This window comes from Puma concolor, chromosome B1 (assembly GCF_028749965.1).
Source record: "Puma concolor isolate L17-30 chromosome B1, mPumCon1.1.hap2, whole genome shotgun sequence".
In the NCBI taxonomy this organism is placed as follows: domain Eukaryota; kingdom Metazoa; phylum Chordata; class Mammalia; order Carnivora; family Felidae; genus Puma; species Puma concolor.
Window position 1 is genome coordinate 134,887,259 of NC_141670.1, and position 20,713 is coordinate 134,907,971.

The following is a 20,713-nucleotide window of genomic DNA, read 5'->3' on the forward strand; positions in this document are numbered from 1 at the left end:
GTTAATTACATTTTCTACCTTTTGAAGACCTATTTATTGTAAGATATCCATCCCCAGTACCTACCTGGGTCTTCCATTTTCAATCTCATATAGACCATTCTGGCTCTTTCTCTCAACATGCCCATCCTTTTCATTAAACTTGGGAAAGAAGTTACTTTCACTGTAATAAGAATACCAAAGCAAAATAAGAAATAATGGCCCAATACTACCAACAGCTTACTAACGCCAGTCAGCCTGTTATTTATAATAAAGTATCCCTGAAACTAAAATTTTTAAGAGTTAGTTTTCATTTACAACTCCATTTAGTCCTTCAAAACAGTTTCTGGAAAAAAAAGAAAAAAGTTAACCAAAACACCTTACAATACAAGGATGTGTATTATAATCCCTCTGGGAAGGACTAGGCAGAGAAACCACAGTTCCTCCCACACGGTACAAAAAAAGTCTACATCATTTATCAGCATGGAAGAATTGTCTGTGGGCACAATATTGCAATTAATGGTTCGATGTGGTTCCAGAAATAATATTCTCTGTGATATCTTGATGTTTTTATGGTCTCAAAGTAATTTTAATTTCCTCAAATGTACACTGGTTAATATTTTCATCAAATAAATCCACAAAACTGTGAATTTACCCCAAAACTTCATAATAACTATGATCTAGATTAAAATCAATGTTATATGTTAGAAATGTTCTGAATTTTAATCTGGATGGTAGTTACAGCTATAGAAATAAAAAGTTGTTCTGAGCTACAGCTGCACACTTAAGTGTGCATTTTATTTCATTTGTCATACCTCAATAAAAATATTTTTGGGGCACCTGGGTGGCTCAGTTGGTTAAGCATCCAATTCTTGATCTCAGCTCAAGTCATGATCTCACAGTTCCTGAGTTCAAGCCCCATGTCGGACTCTGTGCTGACAGTGCAGAGCCTGCTTAGTATCCTCTCTCTCCCTCTCTCTCTCTGCCCCTCCCCTGCTCATACTCTCTCTCAAAATCAACTTTAAAAAATATTTATTTTCAAAGTAGACATAAATATACTACTTTCCTCACCATTACAAAATCACTGATATAACTGTGTTGATAGTGAATAAAGAGTTGTATAGCACTACATCATTCATAGGTGGTTCTGACAGAAGTTTCACTTTTTTCCTTGCTTTAATATCAGTTAAGAGAACATAGAAATATTTCTGCTCTATTTTGGAAATAATTTCCAATTTGAATGATCCAAAAACTCTCTCAAAACTTCTAACCAATCTTCCATCTAACACACAAATAAAAAATAATTAAATGGTAAAAATCATGAAATCATACAGCCAGGGTTACAATGCTCTTGGGACTCTAGAAATTCACCAGAGGAAAAAAAAAAACATGAACATAATCATAATTGAAATATTAATATTGGTAGTAAAGCTTGATTTTAGATGGTGATATAAATTCAACTCTTAAAAATTAAACTGAATGAAAAATAAGAAAATGTATGCAATCTTCCTCTATTTACACTATATAGCACCCCTACCAACATCAATTTTGTGTATAATGTATATGTATAATGTATGTGCAAATATGTAAATACTCAAAATGGGGAAAATGCAACTTATTAAAGCTACAAATTTCTCTACAGATTAGCTTCATGATTAATTAAAATCCAAGTAGTATCACAAAATGACAAACACATCTTTGAACAAAATAGGGAAACTGTATGTCAAAATCTAGTCACAGCAATAAGTCCATAGTAAAGTTTAACCTAGAACTAATACTGGATCTATCCAACTTGCAACAGTTTTTACTTACTTGACTAAATTATGCCTCGAGGCATTTATAATAAATTTTCCCATGGAATCAAATTTGTAAAGCTGTTCTAAAATTAGGGTAGCAGCTTAGCAGAGTGATTAAGAGCATGAATTCTGGAGTCAGACTGAGTTCAAGTCCACACTATACCATCTACTAGCAGCTCTGTGACAATATGTAAAGGACAAACTTAGTGTGCTTCCATTTTTTGTGTGTGTTTTGTTTTTCTATAAAGCACAAATAACAACCCTATCTTCCAGAATAGTTGTAAGAATAAAATAATGTTTATAAAACGTTTAGTACAGTACCTAGTTCATACTCAGTACATTTAAACACTCTACGTATTCATTAAAAGGAACATAAATAGAAAATGTGAATCAATGTACTTCTATGAATTTAGTCAAAGGATTTTTGCTTGAGTTTTTTTCTTCTTTATCCCTTTTCTATTTTATCACATTACTCCAATTTTATCATCATGCTGTTCTTGGTAATCTGAAAAATTTCTGAAAAATATTTTCACTACTTCAAATACAAGTCTAGCTATGGTGGAAAATAACAATAAGAGATGTTCTACTGATAACCTAAACAGAACAAATGAAAACAGATACCACTACTTGTCACCTCATAAAACAAAAATCTCCATAGTAAAATAGATTTACCTTTTTGGAAGGATCATAAAACTCCCAAAAGAATAAGCAAACATGGACTGTCTAGCTTTAGCAAGAATCCCAGCCAAATGTTGGAAACTGCTTTATAACAAAGTCAAGCACTAGATGAAAATGATTTTTCAGCTATCAAAATGGTAATTTACAAATACAATCATTATCTTCTCCGTCTTACACCCAGCTACCAGCTAACACTGACTAGTTTGCTCACCTGATCTGAGGATCGGCCCACCTGGGTCCTGCCAAGACAGAGACAGCAGTGTATTCCACAGGATTATAGTCTTGCCACTCAACAAACCATCCTACTTTCTCATTTGGAACCTGGCTGCGTTGGACTTTTGAACCAGGATACGGAGATGTTCGAGCCTTGTTGTGCGAATTCTCTTTAGCACCATTAGAACTAGACATGATGTTGGAGTTAAGATGAAACCCACAGGATAAAAATGAGTTTCTGGAAAGAAAAAAAAAAAAAAAACCAATCAAAAAACAAAGAAAAGAAAAGAAAAATGTTTTACATACATACCAAAATAGAAAAAATAAAGAACCTATGGGGCACCTGGGTGGCTCAGTCAGTTAAGCATCCAACTTTGGTTCAGGTCACAATCACATGGTTCACGGGTCCACACCCATGTTGGATTTTGTGCCTACAGCTCAGAGCCTGGATCCTGCTTCTTATTCTGAGTCTCCCTTGCTCTCTGCCCCTCCCCCACTCATGCTCTGTCTCTCTCAAAAATAAACATTAAAACATTTTTTAAAATTAAAATTAAAAAATAAAGAACCTAATTCAAAGACCCCAAAACATACTTTTGAACTTCAAAGTATAGAAGCCCAACATCTGAGAAAATTATTTTCAAATAAAATTTTTTTTTAATATTGCTAGATCTTAGTTGAATCTACTCACTGAATTTCTTTTAGCTGAGAAAAAGGAACAGGTTTACTTTTGTTAGCACAAAAGTTGGAGAAGTTTGTCGTGAAAATTACATAAAAACAAATGTAAAAGAAAACTGTAAGTCGATGTGAGGGAATACATTTTTTTTTAATGGTCTACAGTCTAACACACGTATAAAATGTATGGCAAAGATGGCACAAAGGACAAGATAATGAAAATATAGGTTGCCAGGTTCTTACATTGTACATGAAGTAATGTAATATTACTTGAAGTCAGACTATAATAAATATACAAATTGTAAACGTCAGAATAAAATTTAAAGTAACATTAGGAGGCACAGAACTGAGGGGCGCCTGGGTGGCTCAGTGGGTTAACCCTCTGACTTCAGCTGAGGTCGTGATCTCATGGTTCATGGGTTCAAGCCCCAGGTCCAGCTCTGGGCTGACAGTGCAGAGCCTGAAGCCTGCTTCAGATTCTGTGTCTCCCTCTCTCTCTGCCCCTCCCCTCCTTGTGCTTGCTCTCTTTCTCAAAAATAAATAAACATTAAAAGAAAAAAAGGTACAGAGCTGAAATAAGTAGAAAATATATACAAAAACAAACTGAACCTCTACCTCACAGCATACACAAAAATGTTTCATGTCTTCTCCTGCCTAAAAACTTAAATGGCTTCTCATTATTCTTAAAATAAAGGCTAAATTCCCTAATGACCCTAAGTGATGACATCTAAAGTGGAAAAAGGATTCTGAGAACATGGTGAACTGATGACAGCTCCCTTCCCCTGCTCTCACTATACTTTGAGACAAATGGTTAAGACAAACAAAATGTGATAGGATGGTGAAATAAGTCAACATCCTGTGCCTCCTGACACCATACACTGAGAAGTACACAGTGATCATTTCTGAGGTACTCCTCACAAGAATATATGACCAGAATCTAATCATGAAATATAGAACAGATCCAGGTCAAGGGACAACTTGCAGAGTAAATGTCTGTACTCTTTCAACTGGTAACATCATGAAAGACAGAGGAACTCTTCCAAATAGATGCAGACTAAAAAGACATGAAAAAGAAAAACTAAATGCAATCAGTGATCTTGGATTGGTTCTTGAACCAAAAAAGAAAAAAAAAAGTGTAGGCAAGTGGTGAAACTTGAAAGGGTTATATGAATAATTTTAAAAGGTGATACCAAACCTTATTTATTTCCAACAAAGAAAAGCTTGAAAGACAATGGCTTCATTGGTGAATTCTATGAACCATTTAAAGAATTAAAACTCAAACTCTTCCAAAAAAGTGAAGAGGAAGGAATACTTCCCAAGTTTTTTCTATGAGGCCAGCATTATTACTCTGACACCAAAGCTAGACAAAGAGACTATCAGAAAACTACAGACCAATATCCTTGATGCATATCAATGCAAAAATCTTCAACAAAATAGTAGCAAACAGAATTCAATAGCACATTCAAAGGATTATACACTATGACTAAGTGGGATTTATTCCTGGAATACAAGCATCTTTAAACATACAAAAACCAATCAATGTAATACACATTAACAGAATGAAGGAAAAAAACATATGATCATCCCAAGTAATGCAGAAAGTCTGTCCTAATTCAACACCCTTTCACAAAAACATTTAACAAACTAGAAGAAAACTACTTCAACATAATAAAGGCCATATATGAAAAGCCCACAACTTTTTGAAGTGATGGTCAAAGACTGAAAGCTTTTTCTCTAAGATCAGGAACAAGGGACCCCAAATAGCCAAAACAATCCTGAAAAAGAAAAAGATGGAGGTGCCATACTTCCTAATTTCAAAACTTACTGCAAAGCTACAGTAATGATAACAGTATCATACAGGCATAAAGACAGACATAGAGACCAGTGGGATAGAACAGAGAACTCACACATAAAACCTCACACATATGGTCAAATGATATCCAAGAAGGGCACCAAGACTATTCAACGGGAAAGGACAGTCTTTTCAACAAATGGTGCTGGGAAAATGAGACACGCACCTGCAAATGAAGATTGTCCCTTACTTTATAGCACATGCAAACACTAATTCAAAATGTTCAAAGACCCAAACATAAAACCTAAAACTATAAAACTCTTAGAAGCAAACATACAGGGAAACTTTCATGACATTAAAATTGGCAATAATTTCTTGGATATAACCAAAAGCACAGGCAACAAAGAAAAAGATAAATTGGACTACATCAAAATTAAGAACTGCTGTGCACTAATGACTCAATCAACAGAGGGGAAAGGCAAACTATAGACTGCAATGCAGATGACATTCAAAGGATTAATATCTATAATATACAGCATTGTTACAAATTGCAAGAAAAGGCTAAACTGGAATAGAAAATTGGGCAAATTACAGGACTAAACAGTTACAGAAAAGCAGATCCAAGAGCCAAGAAACATTAAAAGATTATTGTTTAAAAAGATGATTTATAATTACTAGCAATGAAAAAATGAAAATTAAAGTAACATTAAATTCTTTTTACCAACTAGACTGACAAACCTTCAAAAAGGTTAACACCACCTCCCAAATATTGCTGGTAGAGATGTGAACTGTTACTGACTTTCTCAGAAGCAATCTGGCAACAATGATTAATATGTTTATATCCTTCAACCCAGTAATTTCATTCCTGGTAATCTATCCCACAAACAACAACAACAACAAAACAGTTTTATATATAAAAGATGCTTATTTCAGCAGTGTTCAATGGGAAGTAAAAGAAATGCGTAATAATATGGGGATGGTTTAGAAGAGCCACACCATGGATTAAACATTAAGTAGCTATTAAAAATAATGACATAAAGTAATTTGTCAGTATTTTCACAAGGTATTGTTGAAAAGGAAAAGCAAGACGGAGAATAGTATGTATAATATGATCCCATTTTTAAAAAACAGTAACAAAAAATAAGTACATATTTAATTAAGAGTATGTACATAATGTTATTAGTTTTCTATTGCTGCATAACAGACTCCCACAAACTCAGCAGCTGAAAACAATGCAAAATTATTATCTTACAGTTCTACAGGTTATAAGTCAGACACAGGTCTCACAATGATGTGGGAAACAAAGGCAGAAAGAAATGGCAGATAAAATTAAATTTCCTGATAACCTGCAGCCTATCAACAACTACTTCAGGCAGGCAGAGTATAACATTTCTCCAGGAACTCCCTACATCTTAATGTTAAGGCTTTGCTAGAGGGAAAAATAACCTCAGCAGGACAATCTAGGCCTCCAGTATCCTTTGAGTCTTTTTGAGCATTTGAAAATCCCTTTGGGAACTTCCCTTGACTTTACCTCCCCCAATTCCCAAGTATATAATCAGTCTCTCCTCACAATGCTGGGGCAGCTTTTCCCACCCATAGATCCTGTCCCTGTGCTTTAATAAAATCACCTTTTTGCACAGAAGTCTCAAGAATTCTTTCTTGGCCATACGCTCAGAACCCCAACGCTTAAAACGGCATCATTTTGGCACCCAATGTTAAATCAACAAGTTGTCAAGGCTGGATTCCTTTCTGGAGGCTCTAGAGAAAAAGCCGTTTGCTTGCCCTTCCCAGCTTCCAGAAACCACCCCTATTCTGTGGTTCACAGTTCCCTCCCTCCTCCTTCAAAACACACAACAAATCTTTCTTTGATCCTTTTTCAGTATAGTCCTCCCTGACCACAGCTGGAAACATTTTTCCATTTTTTTAACTCATGATCAGATTGTGCCCACATGGAAAAGCCAAGATACCCTTTCCATCTCAAAGTCCTTAACTTTAATCATATGTGTCAAGTCTTCTCTGCTATATAAGGCAAAGTATTCACAGGTCTCAGGGATTATGATGTGGACATCTTTAGGAGCCATTATTTTGCCTACTGCAAATGTCTATACTATTTGTTTCACGAGCATGGGAATAATATAAAAGGATCCATATCATCAAGTTCTTAATATGGGTTAGAGAATGTGGTGTGAATGTGGGTAGAAGAAGGAAAGACAAGTAAAGGGGAGGGAGGAAGAAGGGAAGGAGGGAAAAGGTGGAGGGAAGAAAACAGGGGGGTGGCTCTCCCCTTCACCCTTTTTCTGAAAGGGAAGAGGTTTGGAAGAAGGGATAAGAAAGTGTTAAAAAGAAAACTACTGGCCCAAAATGGTGTCACTTAGGCCAAGTCCTCAAACTGAGTCTTAATACCTAATCTAATCGCAGCTTCAACCTCCACCAAAAATGTAGTCTTTACCAGTCTAATCAGCTAATGAGGTAATCTGACACCTGGGCCCTCTCTGTCTCCCAAAGGTAGACGAGGTAATCCTCAAAGTAACACCCCCTCCTCTACCCCCAAAAGAAAAGCAACCTAGGCTGGAACAATCCTTTTCTTGTGCTAATAACCTTCTTGCCTCCACTTCCTTTCTATAAAAACCTTCCATTTTAACACCTTCCCACTCCCCTCTAATTGCTAGACCCCATGCTGCGCAATTCACAAATCATTAAGTCTATTAGATCTCTCAATTTACTTAGCTGAATTCTGCTTTTTAACAACAGGAAAAAGAGAGGAGAAAAGGAAGTGAGCAAAAGAAAGAAAGAAAAAGAAAACTACCCAAACATACCAGTAAAAGGAAGTACGAGTGATCACATTTATGCATTTAGGTCAATTTATGTATTTATATTTGCATAGAAAAAAATTATTTAAAAAATTAAATTCTTTTTTTAAAATTTTTTAACATTTATTCATTTTTTGACAGAGAGAGAGTGGGGGAGGGGAAGAGACAGAGGGAGACACAGAATCCGAAGCAAGCTGCAGGCTCTAAACTGACAGCACAGAGCCTGATGCAGGGCTTGAACTCACAAACTGTGAGATCACGACCTGAGCCGAAGTCGAATACTTAACCGACTGAGCCACCCAGATACCCCCCCCAAAAATTAAATTCTTAACTTGACCTACAAGGACTGCCTATCACCCTCCACCTTGCTCCTTTGTGCTTTTGCCAAATGACCTGTCAGTGCCTAAAAACGCCCACATTCCCTCTCCATACATGGCCTGACTGAAAGGGGGGGCCTACACCGGCCGACTCCATCTTGTTCTGTGTCCTTCACCTTGACCACACCTCCTCCCCTTGAGTAACCCCCCCTCACCTGCCTAACAGGACTCGGACCCTTCCCCAGGACCCTTCCCCAGCCAATCAGCTGAGGCCACAGCCATTACCTCACCAACTGCCCCCAGGCCCCAATAAAACCTTTGTCCTTTTGAAACTCGCTCTCTCTCCCTGGTATCTCACCGCTGCGTCGGTGCAGGTAGGGGACTGAGCTCGAGCTAGCTCGAATAAAGGCTCTTTGCTTTTGCTTCAGACTCGGCTCCCTGGTGGTCTTTGGGGATCACGAATTCTGGGCATAATACTGACCAGCAACAGCTTCCTCCTCTACCTTACTAACCTACATTCTTCCTTCAGTGAACTTCTAAGTTCACTTCCTCAAGCAAGTCTTCCTTGCTAACTACTAGGAGAAATAAGTTCTCCCTGCTACATGCTATCAGAGCTCTATTTTCTTTTTCTTCATTGAATTACGATTGTGATTTTACACTTGTTAGGGTGCCACATGACTGTAAACAAATGGAGAACAAGGAGCACACCTGTTTTAGCTAAACATTATATCCCTTGTTTGGCATAATGCCCCGCCAACCATAGAAGTCCTTCCTCACATGAAAGTAACAGAGGAAGGCCACTTAAGTAGAGACCAAACAAATTTTCACTGTAGTGAAAAAGAGTTTGAATATGTAGCTTCACCTTTTAAAATGAAATTTTGGGGCGCCTGGGTGGCACAGTCGGTTAAGCGTCCGACTTCAGCCAGGTCATGATCTCGCGGTCCATGAGTTCGAGCCCCGCGTCAGGCTCTGGGCTGATGGCTCAGAGCCTGGAGCCTGTTTCCGATTCTGTGTCTCCCTCTCTCTCTGCCCCTCCCCCGTTCATGCTCTTGTCTCTCTCTGTTCCAAAAAATAAATAAACGTTGAAAAAAAAAATTTTTTTAATGAAATTTTAAATTATGAAAATAAATGTCAACATTATAGTTCAATAAGTTATAACCAAATCTATACACTAAGCCTTAGAACAAAAAAATAAAAAAATAATTAAGAAACTTATGTAACTGCATAATATAGCAACCTTTGCTTTTACCTTCACAGTCAAATCATAAGGGATAATTTTGGCAAAAATATTAAAAGCCTTCATCAAAATTTCCCCAAGACCTCCTTTAATCAATCTTTTGATACACCATTCTTGTTTGAAACACTATCCTTTCACTGACTTTGTCAACTTTTTTTAAGTTTATTTGTTGAGAGAGAGAGAGAGAAGTTGGAACAGAGAGAAAGAGAATCTCAAGCAGGCTCCGCACAGGCAGCACAGAGCCCAATGTGGGGCTCAAATTCATAAACCGTGATATCATGACCTAAGCCGAAACCAAGAGTCAGATGTTTAAAGGACTGAGTCACCCAGGCGCCCAGACTCTGTCAACCTTTTTTAACAAGAGCGGTATGTGTTTTATTTTCCATTTACCTGTCTCTGTGTAAATTGAAGAAGTAGCCAAGGGGGTCCTACTTGCCCTTTTTTAAATAGACTTTTTTAGAATAGTTTCAGGTTCACAGCAAAATTGAGCCAAAGTACACCTAAATATCCTCAGCCCCACCCCCTATACCTACCCCCCACCCACACACAGCCTGCCCCACTACCAACATGCCCCACTGAAGAGTAGATTTGTTTCAATCAATTCACCTACAATGACACATTATCACCCAAAGTCCACAGTTTACACTAGGTTTCATTCTCTCAGTACATTTACTAGTTTGAACAATGTATAATCACATGAATCCACCATTATAGTGTAATAGTTTCACTGTGCTAAAAATCCTGAGCTCTGCCAGTTCACCCCTACCTGTCCAACCCCTGGCAGCCAAGGATATTTTTACTGTCTCCAGTGGTTTGCCTTTTCCAAGACCTTATGTAGTTGTAATCACACAGTATGTAGCCCTTTCACATTGGTTTCTTCCACTTAGCAATGTACATCTAAGGTTTCTCCACATCTTTTCATGGCTTAAGAGCTCATTTCTTTTCAGAGCTGAGTAATATCCTATTGTCTGTGTATACCAGTTTATTTATCCACACACCTACTGAAAAACATCTTGGTTGTTTCCAAGTTTCAGCAATTATGAAGCAGCTGTAAACGTAAGTATGCAAGTTTTTGTGTGGATCTAAATTTTTCAACACATTTGAATAAATCCAAAGAGGGCAACTGCTGGATCATATGCTAAGAGTATATTTAGTTTTTTTAAGAAACTATCAAGCTTTTCTTCTTCCTAAACGGTTTCTTTCATATTGTTAGTCTACAGCTTTATATGTAATTCAACTGTTTCGTTTATCCCACTTAAAAACTTTGAAACAATTGCTATTTCATCTTACGCTCACCTTGCATCTGTGAAGTACTGTCAAACAGCCAACAATCAGGGAAAACTTAAACAGTAAAAGTCTATTCATGAGTGTGAGGTGGGAGAATACTTGACATGTGACTAATTTTATTAAAAGTGGTAGAATCATGGGGCCCCTGGGTGGCTCAGTTGGTTAGGCATCCGACTTCAGCTCAGGTCCTGATCTCACAGTCCGTGAGTTCAAGCCCCGCGTTGGGCTCTGTGCTGACAGCTCAGAGCCTGGAGCCTGCTTCGGATTCTGTGTCTCCCTCTCTCTCTGCCCCTCCCCTGCTCATGCTCTCTTTCTGTCTCAAAAATAAATAAAACATTTACAAAGAAAATTAAAAAAACAAAAGTGGTAGAATCATTATTTTCAGATTATGATGACCTGTACATGCCTAAGTTGCCACAGCGTTGGAAATCCAAACAATGAACTCTCAAAATAAGATCTTCCTCACCCACCCTAAACTCATACTCAATAAAAGGGAACAGATACGGAACACATGTATTTACCAAAAATGGCAAACAGATTTCAGGTATGTGTGTTTTAAAAAGCAAAATTTTATATGGGGTGCTTGGGTGGCACAGTCAGTTGAGCTTCAGACTCTTGATTTTGGCTCAGGTCATGATCTCAGGGATCTATGCTGAGGGTAGCCTGCTTAGGATTCTCTCTCCCTCTCTCTCTGCTCCTCCCCTGTGCACACACATGCTCTTTCTCTCTCTCAGTCCCAAAATAAATAAACTTAAAAAAAAAAAAAGGCAAAACTTTACATATGGAGCCCTAGTATCTAATGAATTGTTATAAAATTAGTTACTTTTCATGGTTCAGGGGTAAAGTAAGAGTACTGATGAGATGCTGAACAGGAAACACTGATTTTGTTCCAGTCTATGCCAACCAAGTACCAAATTTCTTTCCCAAGTATGAGACTCTCTGTTCAGCAAGCACAAATCTGCTACCCACTCTGACAAGAGAAACTTACATGCCTAATTGTTTACTTTTCCAAAACAAATTTAATTTTAAAAACTTGTAAAAAACAGTAAAAATTCAGACTCTATCTTACCACACTGAGAAGTGCTAAGCTGCTACTATATCCACAGTTTAAACATGATACACCAAAAGGAAACAGAACAAGAATAAATGTAATATATACATATACAGCCTAGGTTCTTTTATTATACAAATGAATTGGTGCAAGAAATACACCTGACCAAGCACGTGAGAATTCAGTAGCTTATAAAGTTCATTTCACAAAGCAAAAAAAAGTTCCCAAAATGGTCAAACTTGAAGAAATACAACATTGATATGGTGCTTTGAAAAAAAGCAAATTTACAATAATACTAATAGCCATGATAGTAACTAAATGTATATAGTGCATGCTATGTGCAAGTTACTGTTCTTGTGCTATAATATATACTCATTTGTCCTCACAACTCTAAGGTTAGATACTATTAACCTTATTCTAGAAATAAGACCCCTAAGGCCCAGAAAGACTACATAAATTTACCAAGCTCACACAACTGATAGCAGAATCAGGATCCAATCCCAAACAAGTTGGTTTCGAATTCCAGGCTCCTAAGATTAGGCTACAGTATCCTGACTTCATTTTTAGCTTACACATTTGTTAAGTCTTCACAGGAATAAAATACACACTGTTCTCCACATGTCACTGATAGCTGCTGTTGGAAAATTTGAAAGCACTCCCTACATCTTTATGTTCTATCACTTTTTTCTAGAAAATAGACATTTGTAACCATTGAGGCAAATCACAAAAATCAACTGCAAAATTCTGACTTTCTGGATTTGCCCAAATTAAGAGTGGTAAAATTCTCAATGATAAATGTCTTACATCTCTTCCAGAATGCCTTGCAATATAAGATACCAACACTGAACACGTACTTGTTGGCTTCACTTTTGGCTTTTTCTTGAAAGTCAGTAATTAGTCACTAGTTTTAGATATAGCCCAGTTCACCTAGGGTTCCCAGCATTATAAAAATGCAAAATAATTGCCAAGCAATTTTACATTGTTCTAGCAGCATCTATCAAAAACAGTATTCATCACTTCCAAAGAATATAGTTTGGGGGCACTTGGGTGGCTTGGTGAGTGGAGTGTCTGACTCGTGATTTCAGCTCAGGTCATGCTCTCACAGTTCATGGGATTGAGCCCCACATGGGGCTTGATGATGATATAATGGAACATGCCTGGGATTCCCCCCCTCTCTCTGTCTCTCAAAAGTAAATAATAGTCTTATAAAAAATGTACAGTTTGATTTTTTTGTCTTTAACTAGAATATTTTGTAATTTTTTTTTAATTTTATGTTTTTTAATAGGAGTTTGGTTGACCCATGTTACATTATAAAAAGCATAGATGTTTATTCCTTCCCTCCCCAAAACTTACTGAAAAGTGATAAAGATGTATAAAAGGCAACAAAACCCACGGTAGGAGAGAGAATAGGATATCACCAGTGAATAAGAAATTGTTCAGGAAGATAGAGAGTAAATGGACTCATACTGACCAAAAACCAAAGTAAAACAAATTATATTTGAAAATATGAACAAGAGGGTGAATGAGAGATGCCATTCCTATAAAAGGAGGGCTGAGAGGTTTTAGGCTTGAAATAAGTGGGCCCAAATGTCATGGGCAGCGGGACAGTAACATGGAAATCAGTCCTCCTTCCCCAAATAACAAGTTAGCAACAGTCACGTTTGCCCCTGGGATAAAGCCAAAAGTTAAAATGAAAGATTAGGACCTCTACTGTGAATACTGGTGTTAGAGAACATAGCACCAATTTAGGCTTAATAGGACTACAGTTCACACTAGGAAATAAAGTTAAGGCAGCTATGCTCAGCAGAGAATTTGCTAGTCTGGAAGAAACGGGAAAGAGGAGGATTCCCAGCCTGTCCACCTGTTACCTGCTCACACACCTTCAACTGAAACCTTCCAGTCTACGTGCCCTGGCACATGACACCAATATTCTATCAATCATCCCGTTTAGAGAAAATAATATCTATTACCTACATGAATCAAAATATAAGTGAAAAACCGGTGTCCACCAGATATTTGAGAAAAAACAGAAGGCAAAAGTACTGAAAATTAACAGAACCATGACCTATAACAGATAATTCAAGAAACAGAAGATACTTTTTTTTTATTTTGATGACTGTTTTTATAGATTCAAAAACTTTTATATCCATAAAATAAGAAAAGGCTGCTATTAAAAAGAGCAATTACAGGGAAAAAAAGGTTGTCAAAATTTACAATTCAATAGAAGAAATGACTAACAATGCACAGGACTTAAATCTGAATTAGTTATCTGGAAGATAAATTTGAGTAAAATCGCTAAGAACATCGTACAAAAAGATGAATGTAAAATGAGAGAAAAAGAGAAGAGATTCAATCCAGAAGGTCCAACAACTATCACAGGAGTTCCAGAGAAAAAGGGACAAGACAAAACTGGGGCGGGGAGAGAATATAAGAGAATTTCTTTGTGCCAAAAGGAAACATGACATGCCAAACAGGAATTTTTTTTAAAACCACTCCTTTTTTTAATGAGGGACAGCCTCATAAAACTCGTTCATTACTATGTGCCTAATATAATACCTAGGACACGGTGTTTACTGAAGAATGAATTAAGAGAAGAAAAAAAAAAAACAAAAAACGTAGGAGGCAGTGTGAGATACAAAAAACTCTAAATTTATCGAGTTGGCAAAACAAGAAAAAGAGGTAGATAAAGATATCTACATTTGAAATAAGAGGTGGAAGGGAGGAATGACAACTTATACTTTTCATTTTACACCATTTCTACTGTTCACTTCTTTAAGCTTTATGCATGTATTAATTTTAATAATATTTTAAGTACTAATCCGAAAAAAAGTGACACGGGACACCACCACATCCAAACTCTCGGAGAACAATAACGTTGGTGGCTTAGGCAGGATGGCAAGTTTCAATATCAGACACCAAGAAATATCACTACCACTAGTTTTCCTCAAAAGGCAGATAAAACATTTTGGAGCCTTTTTGAAAACGTAAATACAACTATAAAAACCCTGGACGCAAGTAAAGCCTATGGAATCCGCAGCACTGGACGCTGGTTCCCACCCAAACGCAAGGGCTCAGGAGAAGCCAGCAGCACTAGGAGGGGGAATACCTGCACGCCGGAATGCTGCAACAGCCCGAGGACTTGACAGTCACAGAGGCCAAGGCCACAGAGAGAGACACCGTGGCTAAAGTCTTTCCCAGAATGCGTTCGGCCATCAGCGCCCCGCGGGCGGCTTCGCGGAGCGAGGTCACGCTCAGGTAGGGCCACAACCTCCGTCCGCTCCACAGCCCCTAGTATTAGCGGGCACTAGGACCGGGCCGCTCTCCCGTTCCAAGAAAGGACTATCTACGTTCTTCTCAAAAATACACAAAACCAGGATCCCTCCCCAAATAATCCCCCACTTCCAACAGTGAGACGCAGGCAACCAAACCAGCAGAGCGCTTGGTCACTCCCAGCGCCTGCCGCTGGGTAGCAGCGACGCAGACCCCAGTGGCGTCCCAAGTGCGTAACAGCACTTTACGACCCCGCCGTAAAGCAACTACAGTGCCGACCTTGCAGCGCTCGCGATCTTTGACGTCTCCGTGTGCGCAGGCGTACTTGGGGCTGGGCGGAGGGAAAATGTACCCGGAAAACTCAAGAAAAAGGAGAAAACAAAAGAAGATGGGGAGCTGGAACGGGGGCGGGAGAGGAATGCAGAAAGTAAAAAAAGGGATTGAACGTTGTCTACCTGTTTTTTTTTTTTAATCGGCTGGAAGGAGTTACAAGCAGCTCTTGTAGTGAACCATCGGGGACCTAGTATCTGAATAATAAGTGGTTGCCCGAAAAGGAGGTAGTTAAGAGATTCGCACTCCACCTAAGGCTTTCTCTTCCTTTTTCACCAAGTTGTTGACTGCAAATGCTAAGTTTGACAAGGCTTTGCCGGATGTGACCTTAGCAAACCTGTGGAAGAGTAAACCAGCTGTGAGCCAAGAACGTAGCTTGGAGCAGGAATACAAGGCAACACCCCGCACAAACAAGGGGCAACAATTAAACTGCCAGGCTGAAAATTGGTGATTCAGATTGTCTAAAACAGTTTGTAATCTGGCTTTCATCTTTTATATTCATTATTTTATTAATGTGGCAAATAGTCAACTTTTAAGTACATAACATACAATCTCAATGGTGTGGTATAGACACACATTGTAAAGTTTTGTCTGAAAAACCAGATTAATCAAACTTTTACAAGTATTCTGATGACTACAGAATGCAGAACTCTTGGCATATAACAGCTCCATCACAACCTCTACACTAAGAGACTCAGCGAAACCAGTATGGCTTCTAGCAGTTTAAGGCTTTGTCCCCAGGATAATCCGAGACCCCCTTAAGATGCCTGCATGGAAAAGCTAAGGAGAATTGACTGTTCCAGGAAAAAACCTTGCAATAGGCAAATAGTAACCTAGACCCCTCTCTTAGAGCAGTTTCTTTAGACTTGGAGTTAGGAATATTTTTCCTGACCTTTGTGATGTATAAATCTACCAGCCAGAACTGTTCTTCGAGGACCTGAGAAATCTTCACTTTGAAATGCAGTCATTCAGGGAGATAACTCTGTGTTAGTTCCCAGTGCCTGTGAAAGGATAAGGGCCTAACTTTAGTGGGCATCTTTCTTCAACTTGCACTGCTGCCTTTTATGGTAAAGAGAGAAGTTTCTTTCATCTCAGGTGGCCTACTCACATGAATCATCAACTCAGCCCCTTAACACCCCTCAGTGTCTTTCCCTTAGCACCCTCCAGCCTTCTATTTCAGGGAAGTTGAGTTCATTCATGCAATAGTATTACTGAATAAAATGTGTCCTTATTGCTTTAACTAGTATCTAGGTTTGTTTATTTTTTGGCAGTTCTTCTAGTACTATTATTAAAGTGTGTTTGCTTTTTAAAAAATAAATATCTGGACATGTCTTCCTCTGGTCGGATAAATTTTGCCCTACTTGTCATTGACAGCCATTAAACTCTGCTTAAACTGGAAATGTAATTAGTCAAGCTCTGTTTAAAAGATTCAGCCCCTCTGAAATGTCATTAAGAAGAAGAGAAGGCAGTGCGCTGCAAAACCTCTGACCAGGAACAAGAGACAGGAAGGAATTCTCATAGAAAGTTCTTCAAGCTCTGGTTTTCTAACTCCACATTCCTTTTTTTTTTTTTTTTTTTAGGGAGAGGCAGGGAGACAGGAGAGAGAGAATCCCAAGCAGGCTCCACACTACCAGCACAGAGCCCGATGCAGGGCTTGATCTCACAAAACTTGAGATCATGACCTCACCTGAAATCAAGAGTCAGTTGTTTGACTGAGCCCCCCAGGCACCCCTCTACCTCTACATTCCTTAAGGAGAGATTGGAGCAGACTTAGCTTAAAGAACTATACAACTATGCAAGCAAAACCAACTTCTTGGTACTAGGACTGTACCATAATTAGCTCAGATAGTGGGTCTCCAGGGTTCCTTCCTGCAGGGACATGTACTAGAGTCTGCTAGAGTAGTGAGCATGCCCTGTAGTCCACTCTTGGGTAGAACCCAAATGCCATCTCGAATATTTACTGTTTTACATTACCATCCATTTATCCACATCCCAAATTAAATGGGTATCATTAGAACTTAAGTAGAGAGAAGTGAAGGTTTTGTTGTTTTTTTTAATGTAGTAACCACATACCAACTCTAAGGGCTTCTTACAATAGTTAGACAGGCAAAAGATCCTCAATAAAGAATGTTTTAAAATATTTATTTTGAGAGAGAGAGAGAGGGAGAGAGAGAATCCCAAGCAGACTCCACACTCAGCGTGGAGCCCAACACAGGGCTTGATCTCACAACTGTGAGATCACTACCTGAGCCAAAATCAAGAGTCAGAAGCTTTACCAACTAAGCTACCTAATGAATGTTTTGAAATAGGAAAGCAGTGTATGTAATTACCGATATCAATTTTACATATGCTAAAAATAAGAGTGATTATTAATTCCAACTGTTGGGGCGCCTGGGGGACTCAGTCAAGTGTCTGACTCTTGATCTTGGCTCAGGTGATAATCTTACAGTTCGAGCCCCTCTTTGGGTTCCATGCTGACAGTGTGGAATCTGCTTAGGATTCTCTCTCCCTCTCTCTCTGCCCCTCACTCACATTCTCTCTCTCTCTCTCTCTTTCTCTGTCTCAAATAAGCTTAAAACTTCAAAAAAAAAATCCCAACTGTTTCCCCCTTTTTCTATCCATTTCTTTATATAACAAATATTTATGGATTAATTACTGTTTACCAAGCACTGCCCTGGGTGGCAGGAATAAAGTTGGGAACAAGATGAACAAGGTCCTGCTCTCATGAAACTTACTTTCTAGGGAAGATAAATCAACTATAAATAACTAAGCCAACTAGGAATTGCATATTATGAAGGAAGTAGACAACTTACTGTGTAAAATAATAATTGAGGCTGGAGTAACTATATTACAGGAGAAATGTGTCAGCAAAGACTTTTCTGAGGAGGTCACATTTGAGAGACACCTAAGGACATGAAGCTGCCAGCCACTGGAAAAGCTGGGTAGAGAGCATTCCAGGCAGAGAGGACTGCAAGTGCAACATCTCTAAGGCAGGAAAGGGCTTGGCCATAATCAAGGAACAGAAATGTCAATGTGCTAAAGCATAGTAGTAAACTGGGGAAAGTGTGATCTGCAGTAAAGCCAGAGAGGTGGGCCAATATGCTGGACATAGCTCTCTGCTTCCCAATACCCATTTATTCATTCTCCCTTCTTCCATGTCCTATGTAGAAATGTGTCCGGTTAAAAACTTACCTCCCTGTGCTCCCTGCAGCTAAAGGGGCCACAGGACCCTTCCTGGCCAATGAGAAGAATGCGGTAGCCTACTGTGTGGGTTTTCTAGGAAGGCCATTATTTTCCTGGGCAAAAGAGACTGGCTGATTTAGCAGGAACTAGTAACCCTTCACAATTTCCCCTCCCTCCTTTATTCCTGCTTGAAGGGAGGGCACATTTCCTAGAGAAGGAGCAGCCATCTTGAGATCCTATTGACAAAAGCCACACATATAGATGGCAGAATTGGGTATAAGAAGGAGACTGAGTTTTTTATGACTTCCTTAAGTAGTTGCACCAGTCCTGCATAACGTGGTTCTGGGTTAATAAGGAAAATGAGCCCCTGTTGACTAAGCTACAATGGTCGGGTTTATTTTATGTAAAAATCCTGACACAAGAGCCAAATCATATAAGGCTTAATGGTCTGTGGTAAGGAATTAGGAGTTTATCCCAAGTGCGACAGAAAGCCATTAATACTGTACGAAACTTTATTCCTCACAACATAGAGAAATAGGTATTATAAAAGTTGGAACTGGACAAACTGTAATATAGGGGTAGGGGTTGGAGTCGAAGTCAAGTTATTACATTCTTTTTTTTTTTTAATTTTTTTTTTAACGTTTATTTATTTTTTTGGGACAGAGAGAGACAGAGCATGAACGGGGGAGGGGCAGAGAGAGAGGGAGACACAGAATCAGAAACAGGCTCCAGGCTCTGAGCCATCAGCCCAGAGCCTGATGCGGGGCTCGAACTCACGGACCGCGAGATCGTGACCTGGCTGAAGTCGGACGCTTAACCGACTGCGCCACCCAGGCGCCCCGCATTCTTAATACTTACCTTCACTGCTATTATCTCTCCTTTTCCATAAACCCCTGGGTCAGAAGAAGCCTACTTTCGTCTTTTTCTTTGCTTGTGGCAAGAATTTTCTTCATATCATTTGTGTTCTTTGAATCAGTGGAAACGTCACACCCACCAGTCCTGTCTCTTAATAAGTTAATGCATGCTGAAGGAAATTAAAACAAAGAATTTAAATGATTTGTTCAAAATCACACACCTAGAGAGTGACAGAGCTGGATTCCAACCTAACTTCAGAGTTTTTGCTTTAACATTATGCTGCCTCAGATTTCATAAAGGCCAAGGGTGAATAGATTCGAGATGACAGTGATTTCTTCTGATCCAGTCTGTCCCAGTTACTCTAGTAAGAGCCTTTTGCTAACGAAGGCCACTGTTTAGTCACAAGAATGTAAATACTATCTTTTGACTTTTACCTTTCAGAATCAACCATAGACCAAGCACAGAAAATGTTACAGTTACAAAATAGAAAGTCAGCATGATAAGTCCTGAGAATATGAAAGTAAACCAGGTATTAGAAATTGGGAGGTAGAAATGGAATGGACTCCTGAGGAAAAGAATAGGGCTTACCCTCCTTCTACAGAATGGGAAACTGAAAGTTTCATCATACAGTGGCATAAATAAGACATAAAAAGTGTAAAAGTTTTAAATATAACCAAACAAAAGTAGTAAGGATAATAACATAATTTATATTGGGAATATATAAGGAGAAGGGTATTAGGGGAGGAATAAGTGAGCTACATCCTCAGCTGTCATAGAAGAAAATCAATTAATAATGTCTATTATTGGGGCACCTGGGTGGCTCAGTCAGTTGAATGTCTGACTTCAACTCAGGTCATGATGTCATGATTTGTGAGTTCAAGCCCAACTTCAGACTCTGTGCTGACAGCTCAGAGCCTGGAGCCTGTTTCAGATTCTGTGTCTGCCTCTCTCTGTTCCTCCCCCGCTGGTGCTCTGTCTCTCTCTGTCTCTCAAAAATAAATAAATAAATACAAAAGAAATTTTTTTAAATGTCTACTATTGATTAACCAAGAAATGACACTGTAAGCTTTTATTAGAGGCACGGAATCAATTCTGCAAGAGATAGTTAAATAGATTAAAAGTAGTTTATCTGGGACACCTGGGTGGCTCAACTTCAGCTTAGGTCATGATCTCACACTTTGTGAGTTCAAGCCCTGTGTTGGGCTCTGTGCTGGCAGCTCAGAGCCTGGAACCTAGTTCAGATTCT

The 20,713-nt window shown here is 38.7% G+C and overlaps 1 protein-coding gene across 7 annotated transcripts in view; it reads right to left on the minus strand.

Annotated features, from left to right (window-relative positions):
• The window catches only part of NUDT9 (nudix hydrolase 9), a 103,943-nt gene extending 88,595 nt beyond the window's left edge, over window positions 1-15,348 (minus strand). For 5 of the 7 annotated variants that reach the window (XM_086704621.1, XM_086704622.1, XM_086704623.1 and 2 more), the window contains exons 1-3: window positions 14,936-15,348; window positions 2,662-2,901; window positions 65-160 (exon numbers count right to left, since the gene is read on the minus strand). In XM_086704621.1, coding sequence (XP_086560747.1) covers window positions 65-160; window positions 2,662-2,901; window positions 14,936-15,042 — 443 coding nt within the window. In that variant the 5' untranslated portion in view covers window positions 15,043-15,348. Of the gene's footprint in view, window positions 1-64; window positions 161-2,661; window positions 2,902-4,530; window positions 4,596-14,935 lie in introns of those variants that run through there. The other 2 variants (XM_086704618.1, XM_025921841.2) reach the window with 2 other exon arrangements.
• Window positions 15,349-20,713: the final 5,365 nt, after the last annotated feature.